The sequence below is a fragment of the Triturus cristatus genome, chromosome 7, assembly GCF_964204655.1.
Source record: "Triturus cristatus chromosome 7, aTriCri1.1, whole genome shotgun sequence".
NCBI lineage: Eukaryota > Metazoa > Chordata > Amphibia > Caudata > Salamandridae > Triturus > Triturus cristatus.
The window spans coordinates 263,967,220-263,982,481 of NC_140590.1; the positions used below are offsets into that span (position 1 = coordinate 263,967,220).

At 53.0% G+C, this 15,262-nt stretch overlaps 1 protein-coding gene across 1 annotated transcript in view; it reads left to right on the top strand.

The window, feature by feature from the left end:
• The first annotated feature begins 1,892 nt into the window (after positions 1-1,892).
• Positions 1,893-15,262, top strand: part of LOC146809370 (cathepsin D-like) — a 181,217-nt gene continuing 167,847 nt past the window's right edge. The window contains exon 1 of the mRNA XM_085616187.1: positions 1,893-2,004. Within this exon, the coding sequence (XP_085472313.1) occupies positions 1,931-2,004 (74 nt within the window). The 5' untranslated portion in view covers positions 1,893-1,930. The remainder of the gene's footprint in view (positions 2,005-15,262) is intronic.

Below are 15,262 nucleotides of genomic sequence, written 5' to 3' on the forward strand. Positions count from 1 at the left end.
CATCGACTCTGCAGGGATGACCTTGGCAAGCCCCCGCTGTCTCTGACTTCCAGGATGACCCAAGCGGGTCCCAACAAGACCCTGAGATTACTAGTATCTCCTTCCTGGCCTGGAGGTGCTCACTGGGGTTGCTAGGAGAGTCTTTGTTGTACAAGACCCCTCAAACTGTCTGCACATCTGTGCAGGGTGCTGAGGCTTTTCACTTCGGAACCCTGACCTGAGTGAGCCTATGATGCCCCTGCGCGTATCCCCAACTTTGTGGGCTCCCTCAGCCCAGGAAAGAGTCAACTGTGGTCAGTGGTTTCTCAGAAAAGCACCTTGTCTCTTTCACATGTATAGAGCGGAGCAAACTTAGGGGTCTATTAGGATGGCGGACGGATGGCCGCCTCTGGGCCGGCGGTGGTAACAGCCGGACCGGCGGCGGACATCCACCCACGATCACAACCCTGAAAACCGCCGGTCCCATTAGCATGGCGATGACGACCGCGGCAGTGAGAATCTCCGCCCGCCACCTTTCCGCCAGTACCAGTCCGCACGCATGCCTAGCGAGCGGAACTGGACCGCTGCAATGATGCCGGTGCAGGGCCAGGCTCTGCCGGCATGATTATGATGCCGGCGGTAGCCAGCCTTTCCGCGGCGGTGGAACCGCCATGGAAAGGCATGCGGAGAATGTCTCTGGGGCCCATTGTGGGCCCCCAATGTGTTGGGGGGGGTGTGTGGGTGCACTGGGTGGGGTCCCTGTACCAGGTGGCAGGCACTGTGCAGTGCCTGCCACTCAGTGCAGTGACATGCATGACATGCTCCTTTTCACACCGCGGCGGTGCTGCTGGCAACAGCAACAATGTTAATTGGCAGAATCCGACCGTTGCGGTTGGATTTCGACTGCGGAGCATCCTAATTGGACCGGTGGTTATGCTGCGGTCCTTGCGGGCAGTCTTTTCCTGCTACCATGGCGGTCGGGGAGAATTTCCGATCACCATCCTAATAGACCCCCTAGTTTGCAATTTTGATTGTTAACGTAGTGTAAAATCATTGTTCTACATTATTGCATTAGGTAGAAAACATGTAGGGAATTAAAAAACACCATATCCTTCGAGAATAGATAGATAGATAGATAGATAGATAGATAGATAGATAGATAGATAGATAGATAGATAGATAGATAGATAGATAGATAGATAGATAGATAGATAGATAGATAGATAGATAGATAGATAGATAGATTCCTCAATAGACAAAGGGCACACGTCGTGCAAAGTGGTACTGGCCCATTTTTGCAAAGCATCTTTTGGCAAAGGGTCCAGCACAAGGGGGTGCCGTGGCTGCGCCCCACTGCCTCCCAGCCCTTATCCATCACTGCTTGTAGATGCCTCCTGCAGCCTTTCTGAATGGTCACTACATGGGAAAGAGCTGCATGGAAGTGGTTAATACCGGGCATAACCTCTTACTGCACAAACGGAATTGTACGTATAAAACAAGCATCTCGGGAGCTGGGCATTCTGCATTTCTAGTTTTCACAGAGCAATACTAATAATGACACATTTCAACAGCACTTTGCTAGTCGAATTATTTCTCTAATAGTGGGTTTAATTCCACACAGTACTCCTTTTGTTAACAGTGAAAGGATGAAAGGCTGAGCGAGTCCGCGAAGCAAACCTACGACTTGAATGTTAGCATGTTACACACAGATCTTTGCAGCGGGTACACTGACCCGACGAGCTATCTTACCTAGTCATCCCCCGCGCGCTTCAGCCATTGAAACTTGAAGGGGAGAAGCCTCTCCCCACCCGTCTGGAACCTCTACTTTGATCCAATCCGCAGCCCTGGTGTCTCTCTGAGACGTCCCCGCCCTGAAGGCCATGTGACGGGGCACTCCAGAGTGTAACGAGCTCTCTGTGCACTTCCTGTCGGGCTCAGACACTGGGAGCCGATGACACCGACCATGAACCCCAGCGCCCTCATCACCCTGCTCTGCCTCGCGCTCTCCGCCGAGGCGCTTATCCGGTAAGTGCAGTACCTGGAACTAGAACCACAGATAACAAGCTGCAAAGCCGGGGTCACAGGTAAGGAACCTCTTGCACAAAGAACTCGGCTGTGTCTGAGCCCCAAACAGTGTGGCGCCTCTTTCTGTAGACCCCCGGCTCTGGGTCAACTTTTGGCACCCTAGCGCCTAGAGGGAGTTAAACTCAGTGATGTAGCGCAGTGCCAATTTCACAGTGGAACGTGCTTGTTACTGTTGCTTTGGAAAGGGTGGTGGGATGTGGTATTGGTACTTGAGATGCAAATGTGGAGTTGGCTGTTTCAGTGAACAGCAAAAGGAATTTTGGAAGTGGGTGACCCAGGGAAGCAGGCAGTGTGCAGTATAGAGCTGGCATCTGGATGTGGCACTGATCAGACAGAGCGCGGCAGAGGACTATGATTAGGACACAAGTCCTAAAAAAAGAAGTGTGTGGACTAACCAAGTTAGGCGGGATGAGAGTGACGTCATGGCGCGTTACACCACAGAGCGTGACATCACACGTCATCACAGAAAGTGGCATCACAACCTATGACCACAGAAAGTGACATCACAAGAAGTAACATCAAATCTTAAGACCTCACATATATGTTGAGCAGTACATTTGAGCAGATTACAATATTTAACTAATAAGATTTTGCGTCGAGGTTGTGACAACAAAGTGACGCAACCCAACACAAAACCTGGGCCTCAACGTAAACATTTTTTTTTTAACTCTGCCACAAAGAAATTGGCAAAAAGGAGAAACGTGGCAGTAAATGTGTTCTGCTTAATTGGTTGCAAAGTCTACATTATAAAATGGGTTAAGGCACCTACTGCATAGACCTCTGTGTACCCAGTAAATATCTGGGGATAACAATGATGGTAAGATAACTCGGGAGGTTAATGCACTCGCTAGAGAGATCTCTGTTTTGTGTAGTCCCAGTTTTGAATCAAAGTAGCAGAGAGGGTTAATATGTCTCCTGCAAAGTACATCATGTGACACGCAGATGACAGATTTATATTTTATGTTGAAGGGTAAGTGGGTCAGTCACTGCTTTTAACACAGAGATCCTTTTGTCACTTGCAGTTCATAAATTGCAGTGCTTCTAATATAGCACATGTGACTCCTACACCTTGTAACCCTCACTGTCTTATGTAACACATCATGTACATTGATTTACACATATGATTTATTGTCACTGTACAATGTGTATGTCTGATGTAAAGCCCTCCGACACCCCGGAGTGGGATAAGTATTACTGTAAAATAAATTAAACAAAATAGTGGTATTTAAATTGTTATTTGTGTAAAATACTAGGACACACCAACACAACTGACAATGCATGCTTATGTGCTTAATACAGGGCCTGAACAAAGTTAAAAGCATGCCTCTCTTAGTACTTGTGAAGTAATAAAAAGCTGGGAGCCTTTGTTTCCCCTCCATTGCATGTGCAGGTAGATGTGAGGCTACAGATAACTCACAGCCAGAACCCTCAATCAACAGAAGGTCTGCTAGCCGCTGGACTTCGGCCTTCGTTGTGGCCCAGCTGGAGTCTGTAATATGAAGGCCCCCCCTGCCATCTGCACGTTGCTGCTCGCAATGAAAGCAGACCTCATACAGGCACTGCTGAATGTGTACCGGTATCTGAAAATTACACCGGTACGAGTTCAGGAAATTTCTGTGGGGCCCAACTTCTTGGCAGGGGCGACGGCGTCCACCCTGTGAAAAAAGTGGGTAGACGCCATCTACATGTGTGTGTAACCTCAACTTGTGCCCTGAATATGATGGGTGAGTCCGGGCCAGGGGTCTTTGGTACAGGGTGCAGGCAGCAGTCAGTGTCTTGTGGAAGATGATAGGGAAACGCGGTCTGGGAGGCCTGAGGCCTTTGGGAACAGAGTGTGTTTCCGGGGACGGTTCTGGGTTTGTTGTCACAAATGGTGGATGGCGTGCAGCTGATCATGAATAGAAGAGACGTAGGTGCAGAGAGGGGTCTCAGGTAGGGTCTCTGTGAGGACTGCAGAAGAAGGGCAGGATCAGGTGCCGAGGGTGTAGGCCAGCTATGTGAGTGCCTTGGATACAGAGTAGGGTGTAAGGGGACATAAGGGGCAATTCTCTGAGGACAGAGGTTTTTGAAAGTCATATTACGTTTGGGGACGCACAGGCATGGGTCGCAGAGGAGCGTGTTGAAGTAGGAAGCTTCCACCCCATCTGAGACCATCTGACTCAAAGGCCTGCCTTTGTGGAGGCCGTCATATGAACCCAGCCAGTGCTTAGTTTGAGCTAGTGGTTTCCGGTGCTCATCATGGGCACTTAATTGTCAATACTGGTACCTATGCCACGCCAGCCTGCCACATGGTGGCACTGTTTGTCTAATTTAGAGATAAGCACAACAGTAGTTGTTTTTCAATTCAATATACAATAGAAATGACTAATACCTGCTGCCCAACCCATTCTTTAACTGGGGGCCTGGAATAGTCAGAATGGTCACACTTGTAGGAGTGTGATGGTTAGTAGTTGTGTTGGTACTGTCATTGGCAGTGCTGGCAGGGGCAACGGCGGTGCAAGCTGCAGTGGCTTCCTTACGAGGGCTCTGACACTTTTTTTTGTACACAAATTAAGCATTGCTCCCCACCCAGCAGAGTGCAGGCCAAGCAGTCTGGCTCCCGCTCCCCAGAAGTCTGACTAGAGTGGGTGGGGTCAGGTGGTACTAACCCCAGATGCAGCTAGAGGGCCCGAGTTCAAAACCAGCCAACTCGACCTTCTCTACCCATACCAAGGGTCAATAAAAGGAATGTCTGTAACGTCACGTGCAGTGTCACTAACACAACACGAGAGGGCGCCCTGCAGAATCTGAGGAGGGCTCCCGCGTTTCTCGTATCTCACTGATGTTCAATGGCCTTGGGCTGAATGGGAAACCCCTTGAAGGTCATCAGCCGCCTACCCCCACCACAAGGGCTGTGGGGGCCCATGTATCGCTTACAGCTCACCGCACGGCCGAAACGCGGCAAGGATCGCTATCACACCAAACAGGTTATCCTGAGTGCAGGGGCTATGGACACCCGAGGTGTCTATAACTTTTCGTCTGTCAGCAACATGTATTCTATTCTATATTGCTACTACAAACCCGTTTATAGGCTGGCACAGCGCTTTGAAGTTGTCGAAAAGCGACGTGTGAGAGGCTTGTCCGTTTCAGGGGAGTCAATGGGGTCTTATTTTCATTTCTAATTTTACTGCATGGGAGAAATATTACTTCATGGCGGAAGACGGATTTTTCTTGTTTTGTAATCCGTCTGAAGTGGCGGCGACGAGTTAACAGTTTCCTTGCGTGCCCTCTTACATCACATATCACAGAGTTTCGTGGCATGCTGCAGCAGCCACTCTGAACCGACGCACGCCTCACCGTCCCACGCACCCTGCAGTTCCCCGCGCCACGAACTTCCGTACTCTAATGCCTCACATAATGTCGTTAATGCATCCTGTGGTTTCTGCACTCTGCATCACGCGCCTGGTGTCTGTGCTCATCTTCACTCAGTGCTTCCCCTCTCTTCACCTCCCAGGGCCTGTGCTTCGTGTTAATCTCCCCCCAGTGCTTGCTTGGTGTCTCTGCTCCTCTCCACCCAGTGCCACTTGTCTCAGCTTCACTCAGTGCCTCCCTGATGTCATCCTGTTCACCCGTCCTCCTCCCAATTTATGTGAAATGTATGTGCTCCCTTCTCATCTCCAGTCAGACCCTGGGCTCTCTGTTCATCTCCACTCTGTCACTGGGCTCTCTGTTCATCTGCACTCAGTCCCTGGTGCCTCAGTTCAGCTGCACTCAGTCCCTGGTGCCTCTGTTCAACTCCACTCAGTCCCGGGCTCTCTGTTCATCTGCACTTAGTCCCTGGTGCCTCTGTTCAGCTGCACTCAGTCCCTGGTGCCTCTGTTCAACTCCACTCAGTCCCGGGCTCTCTGTTCATCTGCACTTAGTCCCTGGTGCCTCTGTTCATCTGCATGCAGTCCCTGGTGCCTCTGTTCAACTCCACTCAGTCCCTGGGCTCGCTGTTCATCCGCACTAAGTCCCTGGTGCCTCTGTCCATCTCTGTTGCAGTTAGCGCTCTAGCGTCCGACGCTAGAGCGCGCAATCAAAGGACGTTATGCGTACCCCACGACGGTGGCGTACGCCATTGTATAAATAAAGGGGGCGCGCCTTGCGGGGCATTCGCGCCGAGACATCATATCTGTGTGGTCTCCATTATTGGCGCGCCGCCATAGTGCTTGCGCCGCTAGGCCCGCGCGCACCTGTAACACTGGTGACGAGGGCGGCCAGACCCGCCGTGTGCACAACCACCCGTGCCGCCTCCTAACGGCCCGCTCGCGGCAGTCTCGCGACCGCGCACCCGTCCCTCCTCCGGACCTCCTCCAGTCCGCTCCGTTACTCACGGGAGCCGGGGACAACGCACGCCTGCCACGTGGACAGACGCGGTGGATGTAATCGGCGTGCTGCAACGATCTGAGACACGGTGAGCAAGTGTGCACCGAAATCACTGCCTGAACTCAGCTGATGAACATCCCCGCTTGCCAGGTCTCGCCCCTGCCTCAAGTCGGCCTCTACAGAACAGGCCCTCTGTGCCCTCTCCTGCAAAGGTCTCTGCCTCCACCCGCGTGTGCCGCCACGTGGCCCCTGTGCCCTCTCCTGCAAAAGTCTCACGCTGCTGGCCGTCCCAGCCACCCAGCGCCACAGCACCCTCACAGCGCCATGGGAGACGACGCCCGTCCGGCGCCAGCCACCCCATTTCACCCGCCGACCGGCATCCTACCGCCTTTCAGCGAGACAGCTGACCCCGCCACAGCCGCCCCACGCTGGCAGACGTGGATCGGCCGGCTCAACAATTACTTTATTGGCTCCAGGGAGACTGATGGTGCGGTGAAGCGGTCTCTCCTGCTTCACTACGCGGGGGAAGATGTGTACCTGCTATTCAAGCACCTCCCTAATACAGGGAATGCGGATGACTACGACGCGGCCGTCACGGCCCTCAACACGCATTTTGACCCCCAGATGAATCCTGACTTTGAACACTTTAAGCTACGACAAGCTAAGCAGAAAGAAGGGGAGTCAGTAGATGCTTTTCATGCACGACTGAGGGTAGTGGCGGACACACATCTTGTTGGAGACCGGGCGAAAGAAGAGATCAGAGCGCAGCTAATCTACGGCATCCGGAGCAAGAAACTGCGGAGCCTTATCCTTCGCCAACCTAACATTCCAATGGCTGACATCCTGGTGCTCGCACGATCCCATGACCTGTCCGACGCACGTGCAGAAGAGATGGACCAAGCACTAACAAGGGGCACAGGGTCAGGAGTGGCCATCAAGTCAGAACGGGCGGACTCAGTGCAGTCAAAGGAGAAGGTACACCGACCGGCAGCCAGGAGATCGCCTCATGCCCAGTGTGGATACTGCGTGTACGATGAGCACCCAGGCAAGACCTGCCCAGAGAAAGGGAAGACGTGCACCCACTGCGGCACCCCGAACCACTTTGCCTCCGTCTGCAGGAAGCGCACCACACGGAAAGACCAAAAGGGAAGGAGGCCCACAAGAAACATGGTGAGACAGTTGTCCCAGCTGTCCCTGTCCTCCCACACCGACGCTGGACACAGACAAACGCAAGCCCTGCAAGAAGACGACTCCGAATCCGATGATGAAGGGGAGACATATCTCATCTCGTTCACCAGAGCCCTCAAAAGCACGAGAAGTCCACAACCTCGATGTGATGTCATGGTCGCAGGGTCAAGAGTGAACGTCGTGATCGATACCGGCGCATCAGTCACCGTCATGGGAGTGCACCAGTATAACCGCCTCCGGCCAAAACCAAAGCTCAAGGCCTCGAAGGCCCGAATCTACGCCTATGGGAGTGATGTGCCCCTACCCCTCTTAGGGAAAATGACAGTACCAGTGGGAACAGAGAACGCGGAAATAACAATTGACATACACATCATCAACCAAGAAGTGGACACGCTCCTGAGCGGGCACGTCGCCGAGGACCTAGGACTGCTGTATTTCTCCGGAAGGTGCAAGACACCCAAACAGCCAACTTGCTGGACCAATTCCCAGAGCTGTTCACCGGACTAGGGAACATCAGGCGCCCGCCAGTCAAGCTCCACATTGATCACACAGTCCCACCCACAGCACTGAAACACCGACGAATTCCCTTCCACTTGCGCCCACTGGTGGAAGAGGAGCTTAAGAAACTCGAAGAACAAGGGGTTATAGAAACAGTCACCGGACCCACCTCTTGGGTGTCCCCAATGGTGATCACGGAAAAGCCCCGTCAACCAGGCAAAATCCGGGTGTGCATTGACATGAGGCTGCCCAACAAAGCCATCAAGAGAGAAAGACACATTACGCCCACCATGGATGACATCATTGCCGACCTCAAAGGGGCTCGCTGGTTTTCCAAGTTGGACCTAAACGCCGGCTACCACCAGCTAACGCTAGCAAAAGAAAGTAGATACATAACCACTTTCAGCACACACCTTGGGCTGCGAAGATATCGGCGACTCAATTTTGGAATATCGTCCGCGGCGGAGATTTTCCAAAACACTATCCGGGACATCCTACAAGGCCTGCCCAGAGTCATGAATGTAAGTGACGACATACTAATCCACTCAACAACAGTGGACGAGCACTATCGCCGAGTCCGGGCCACGCTGGCACGACTCAAGGAGTATGGAGTCACACTCCACAAGGACAAGTGTCAGCTGTTCCAGCAGCGAATCGAGTTCTTCAGCTACACCTTCACCAACCACGGCATCCAGGTAGACCCAAGAAAGTCCCAGTCCATCAAGGACGCCCCCGCGCCAACCTCGGAATCAGAGGTACGCAGTTTCCTGGGAATGGCCACGTACTGCGGGCGTTTCATCCCGAACCTGGCAACGATTGCCAAGCCGCTCAGACACCTCACGAAGAACGACATCCCGTGGCAGTGGGGACCTCGCGAAGACAACGCATTCCAAGCCATCAAAACAGCGCTCCTCGACCAGGCCACCCTGGTCTACTTTGACCCAGCAAGAAAGACCGAGCTGCTAGTCGACGCCAGCCCGGTGGGACTAGGAGCGGTTCTCACCCAAGAACAAGAACCGGGGCGATGGGCTACACTGGCGTACGCGAGCAAGGCGCTCACAGCAACCGAACAAAGATACTCCCAAATTGAGCGGGAGGCGCTGGCCATAAAGTGGGGCTGTCAACACTTTCACCTATACGTTTGTGGACACCCGTTCACTGTCGTGACGGACCACCAGCCGCTAGTGCCCCTCTTCAAAGGGACAGCACCGCACCCCCCGCCACGAATAGAGCGATGGGCCATCGGGCTGCAACAATATCACATGGACATAACTTATCGACCGGGCGCCAAGAATCCGGCCGATTTTCTGTCCAGACACCCAGACAGATGTGAGTCCACCCCGACTGGGAGAGAGGAGGAAGACGACGCCGAAGCACACCTCGACCTGGTAGCTGCCCTGACCTGCCCCCAAGTGCTGACACTCCATGAGATCCTATGGGCAGCAGAGCACGACACCGTAATGACCAAGACCCGAGAGGCCCTCCAAAAGGGGTCCTGGACCAACTTCATACAGTCCGCCAACACCTGGACGGATGACGAGAGAAAAGCCCTACAACAGATCTGGCGGGTACGGAACGAACTCAGTGCAACCAGGGAAGGAATCATCCTGAGAGGAGCCAGAATCGTCATTCCAACCGCGCTACGCCGCCAAGCCACCCTCCTTGCCCACAAAGGGCATCAGGGAACGGAGAAAATGAAAGCCCGGATGAGGGAAAAGGTATGGTTCCCGGGGATGGACACCTCAGTGGAAGACGTCGTGAAGAGCTGCCCCGCGTGTCAGATAACTAGCGGACCAGAACTTCCAGCCCCCATCGTAACTGAAGAACCAGGGATGCACCCATGGGACAGAATCAGCGTAGACTTCGGAAGCCTCCCAGACGGGAGAGTGACACTGGTAGTCCTTGACAGCTTCTCCAAATATCCCCTGGTAGAGGCGCTATCCTCCACGGCATTCACGTTTGTAGGACCAGCCTTAGAGAAAATGTTCAACATGTTCGGGCGCCCCTCGGAACTGAAAAGTGACAATGGGCCACCATTCCAAGGCCACGAATTCCGAGAGTTCCTCGAGCTCCAGGGCATACGTCACAGGCGGATCACCCCTCAATGCCCCCAAGCTAACGGCGAGGTCGAACGCTTTATGCGAACACTAAATAAAGTCATACGGATAGCGGTCGCTGAGCAGCAAGACCCTGAGCGAGAGATTCAACGGTTCCTAGGGGAATATCGGAGCACACCACACTGCTCCACCAAACAGGCCCCCTGGGCCCTCATGCTAAAAGGGACTCGCCGCGATGGTCTGCCCACAGCTCCAGGATGGGCCCCTCCACCATTTGAGGAGGAACAAGCGCTGCAACAAAGGAAGCGCCGAAACCAGCAAGTGAGCCAGTCAAGGGGCAGTCGGGAACGCACCCTAAGACCAGGAGACAATGTCCTCATAAGGAACCGAAGACCAGGAGGGAAGTTCAAATCACGGTATGAGCCCGGGAGCTGGACAGTGGAGTGCAGACACGGAACAATGGTAACAGCAAGGAGAGGGGGCGAATCGGCCACACGCAACATCTTGTGGTTCAAACGGATTCCTGAGGCCACAGAACATCAACACGGTTCCGCAGGAGACGAGGAAGAAGACACCGAGATCCCCGAAATGGAACCCAAGGCACCCCCGAGTAGGCACGAGTCGACAACAGAGCCGGAACACCCTGACCCCGCGGCCGGCGGGGCTGAACCTGACTGCCCGTCAAACCCCAACACCCGAGCAACGGCCAGGTATGGACTGAGGGGGAATCCCCCGCCGAGCAGCCGCCTCAAAGACTTCGCATGCCAAGTAAGTGAGTGACTATGTTGTCCAAATCCGGGTTTCGTCATCCAAGTTGGAGAGGGATGTTGCAGTTAGCGCTCTAGCGTCCGACGCTAGAGCGCGCAATCAAAGGACGTTATGCGTACACCACGACGGTGGCGTACGCCGTTGTATAAATAAAGGGGGCGCGCCTTGCGGGGCATTCGAGCCGAGACATCATATCTGTGTGGTCTCCATTATTGGCGCGCCGCCATAGTGCTTGCGCCGCTAGGCCCGCGCGCACCTGTAACAATCTCCATTCAGTCCCTGGGCTCTCTGTTCATCTGCACTCAGTCCCTGGGCTCTCAGTCCATCTCCCATCAGACCCTGGGCTCTCTGTTCATCTCCACTCTGTCCCTGGGCTCTCTGTTCATCTGCACTCAGGCCCCTGTACCTCTGTTCATCTCCACTCAATCCCTGGGCTCTCTGTTCATCGCCATTCAGTCACTGGGCTCCCTGTTCATCTCCACTCAATCCCTAGGCTCTCTGTTCATCTCCATTCAGACCATGGGCTCTCTGTTCATTTGCACTCAGACCCTGGGCTATATGTTCATCTCCACTCTGTCCCTGGGCTCTCAGTCCATCTCCACTCACTCCATGGGCTCTCTGTTCATCTGCACTCAGTCCCTGGGCTCTCAGTCCATCTCCACTCAGTCCCTGCTGCCTCTGTTCATCTGCACTCACTCCCTGGGCGCTCTGTTCATCTCCACTCTGTCCCTGGTGCCTCTGTTCATCTCCACTCAATCCCTGGGCTCTCTGTTCATCTCCATTCAGACCATGGGCTCTCTGTTCATCTTCACCCAGGCCCTGGTGCCTCTGTTCATCTCCACTCAATACCTGGGCTCTCTGTTCATCTCCATTCAGACCATGGGCTCTCAGTCCATTTGCACTCAGACCCTGGGCTATATGTCCATCTCCACTCTGTCCCTGGGCTCTCAGTCCATCTCCACTCACTCCCTGGGCTCGCTGTTCATGCGCACTAAGTCCCTGGTGCCTCTGTTCATCTTCATTCAGTCCCTGGGCTCTCTGTTCATCTGCACTCAGTCCCTGGGCTCTCTGTTCATCTCCATTCAGACCTTGGGCTCTCTGTTCATCTCCATTCAGACCTTGGGCTCTCTGTTCATCTCCATTCAGACCATGGGCTCTCTGTTCATTTGGACTCAGACCCTGGGCTATATGTTCATCTCCACTCTGTCCCTGGGCTCTCAGTCCATCTCCACTCACTCCATGGGCTCTCTGTTCATCTGCACTCAATCCCTGGGCTCTCAGTCCATCTCCACTCAGTCCCTGCTGCCTCTGTTCATCTACACTCACTCCCTGGGCGCTCTGTTCATCTCCACTCTGTCCCTGGTGCCTCTGTTCATCTCCACTCAATCCCTGGGCTCTCTGTTCATCTCCATTCAGACCATGGGCTCTCTGTTCATCTGCACTCAGGCCCTGGTGCCTCTGTTCATCTCCACTCAATACCTGGGCTCTCTGTTCATCTCCATTCAGACCATGGGCTCTCAGTTCATTTGCACTCAGACCCTGGGCTATATGTCCATCTCCACTCTGTCCCTGGGCTCTCAGTCCATCTCCACTCACTCCCTGGGCTCTCTGTACATCTGCACTCAGTCCCTGGGCTCTCTGTTCATCTCCACTCTGTCCCTGGTGCCTCTGTTCATCTCCACTCTGTCCCGGGGCTCTCTGTTCATCTCCACTCTGTCCCTGGTGCCTCTGTTCATCTGCACTCAGTCCCTGGGCTCTCTGTTCATATCCACTCTGTCCCTGGTGCCTCTGTTCATCTCCACTCTGTCCCTGGGCTCTCTGTTCATCTCCACTCTGTCCCTGGTGCCTCTGTTCATCTGCACTCTGTGCCTGGGCTCTCTGTTCATCTCCACTCAGTCCCTGGGCTCTCTGTTCATCTGCACTCAAACCCTGGGGCTCTCTGTTCATCTCCACTCTGCCCCTGGGCTCTCTGTTAATCTGCACTAATTCCCTGGGCTCTCAGTCCATCTGCACCCAGGCCTTGGTGCCTCTGTTCATCTCCACTCAGTCCCTTGGCTCTCTGTTCATCTGCACTCAGTCCCTGGGCTCTCTGTTCATCTGCACTCAAACCCTGGTGCCTCTGTTCATCTCCACTCAGTCCCTTGGCTCTCTGTTCATCTGCACTCAGTCCCTGGGCTCTCTGTTCATCTGCACTCAGTCCCTGGTGCCTCTGTTCATCTCCACTCTGTCCCTGGTGCCTCTGTTCATCTCTACTCAGTCCCTGGGCTCTCTGTTCATCTGCACTCAGTCCCTGGGCTCTCTGTTCATCTCCACTCAGTCCCTGGTGTCTCTGTTCATCTCCACTCTGTCCCTGGTGCCTCTGTTCATCTCCACTCAGTCCCTGGGCTCTCTGTTCATCTGCACTCTGTCCCTGGGCTCTCTGTTCATCTGCACTCAGTCCCTGGTGCCTCTGTTCATCTCCACTCAGTCCCTGGGCTCTCTGTTAATCTGCACTCAAACCCTGGGCTCTCTGTTCATCTCCACTCTGCCCCTGGGCTCTCTGTTAATCTGCACTAATTCCCTGGGCTCTCAGTCCATCTGCACCCAGGCCCTGGTGCCTCTGTTCATCTCCACTCAGTCCCTTGGCTCTCTGTTCATCTGCACTCAGTCCCTGGGCTCTCTGTTCATCTGCACTCAGTCCCTGGGCTCTCTGTTCATCTGCACTCAAACCCTGGTGCCTCTGTTAATCTCCACTCTGTCCCTGGTGCCTCTGTTCATCCCCACTCAGTCCCTTGGCTCTCTGTTCATCTCCACTCTGTCCCTGGTGCCTCTGTTCATCTCCACTCAGTCCCTAGGCTCTCAGTTCATCTGCACGCTGTCCCTGGGCTCTCTGTTCATCTCCACTCCGTCCCTGGTGCCTCTGTTCATCTTTATTCAATCCCTGGACTCTCTGTTAATTCCTACTCAGTCCTTGGGCTCTCTGTTCATCTCTATTCTGACCCTGAGCTCTCTGTTCATCTGCACTCAGACCCTGGTCTCTCTGTTCTTGTACTTCCCTATACTTCTAATGTTCCAATGGCTTTCTATAGAGGTTAGAGCAATCTACAAAACAGCCAGCATCACGTACAAGGTTCCACACACCTCAACCCCACGATACCTGGCTGCTAAGCTAAAGAAAGTAGCAACAGACCATCACACAGTCCTGAAACACTACTTCTAGATCGGTCAGGTGCCAAGAAGGAACACACTATGGCTCAATCCCTCTCAGGGAGTGTTACCAGATTCTAGAATTCTTTCCCTCAGGCTTCACATCTTCAAGTTCTAATTGAAAGTCCTTCTCTTTGAAAGCTACTTTCATTAATTTCTCTTTTCCGTAACGCATCACCCTAACTTTTTCTGCTCATCACTTTCAATTCCTGCTGGGGTCACTCTCAATCAAGAGCCCCCACACTCCTCTCTTTCTCTCCCTACTCTTTCATTCTTAACTCAACAGTCCTCTCTGTGCTGTGTAGAATCTGGCTTCTTAGTTGTAATGGACTGTGATTGTGCGTTAATCTTGTATTGCTGTTTACGCTTGACTTTATATGATACTTTTATTTAGCTTCATACTTGTTCACATCTTGGCACACTATTTGTATTGCCGCTGTCATGTATTATTCATTTGTAATGTACTACTTCCGTTAATAAGCGCTGTGACACCTTTGGGTACCGTCCACGCTATATTAAACTGCATAAATAAATAACTAATCCAATGAACGGGGGTCATGCTCATCTCCATCAATTGTCTGGGGATCCTGCTCATCTCCACCTGGTGCCTGCGCTCCCTGCTCCTTTCCATCCGGTGCCTTGGGACCTTACTAATTTGCACCAAATGCATATGTTTCACTATTGCATATATTTCCATTTTTGTTTCTACCTAGTTGCGAAGTGTCCCTGTTTGTTTCCTTCCAGTGTACATGTTTCTCCTTTCATCTCCACCCAGTGCACACGTTTCTCTGTTCATCCTCACCCAGGGCATATGCTTCTCTCTTCATTCCCACTGTCTGAACCCTTTTCCGAGGACCATGGGGTCATGCAGGGGCTACTGGCCCCAAACATGGTGATTGAGACCTTTTACTCCTGATGTCCTGGGGCCCGACCTACTATGGACCTGAGCAACTGGGCCAGGTACCCCTTCTGCACTTGACTCAGTGGAAGTTGTGTACAAGCAGTCAAAGGCTGCCTTGGTGGAAAGTGTAGATACAGGTGGGTGAACAGGACTCATAACTTAAATTGCACACAGTACTATCAATAAATCAAGGTCCAGTCAAATACCTACGTTTGAAAGAAAAACAAGTATTTTATTTCTAGCTCTAACATTC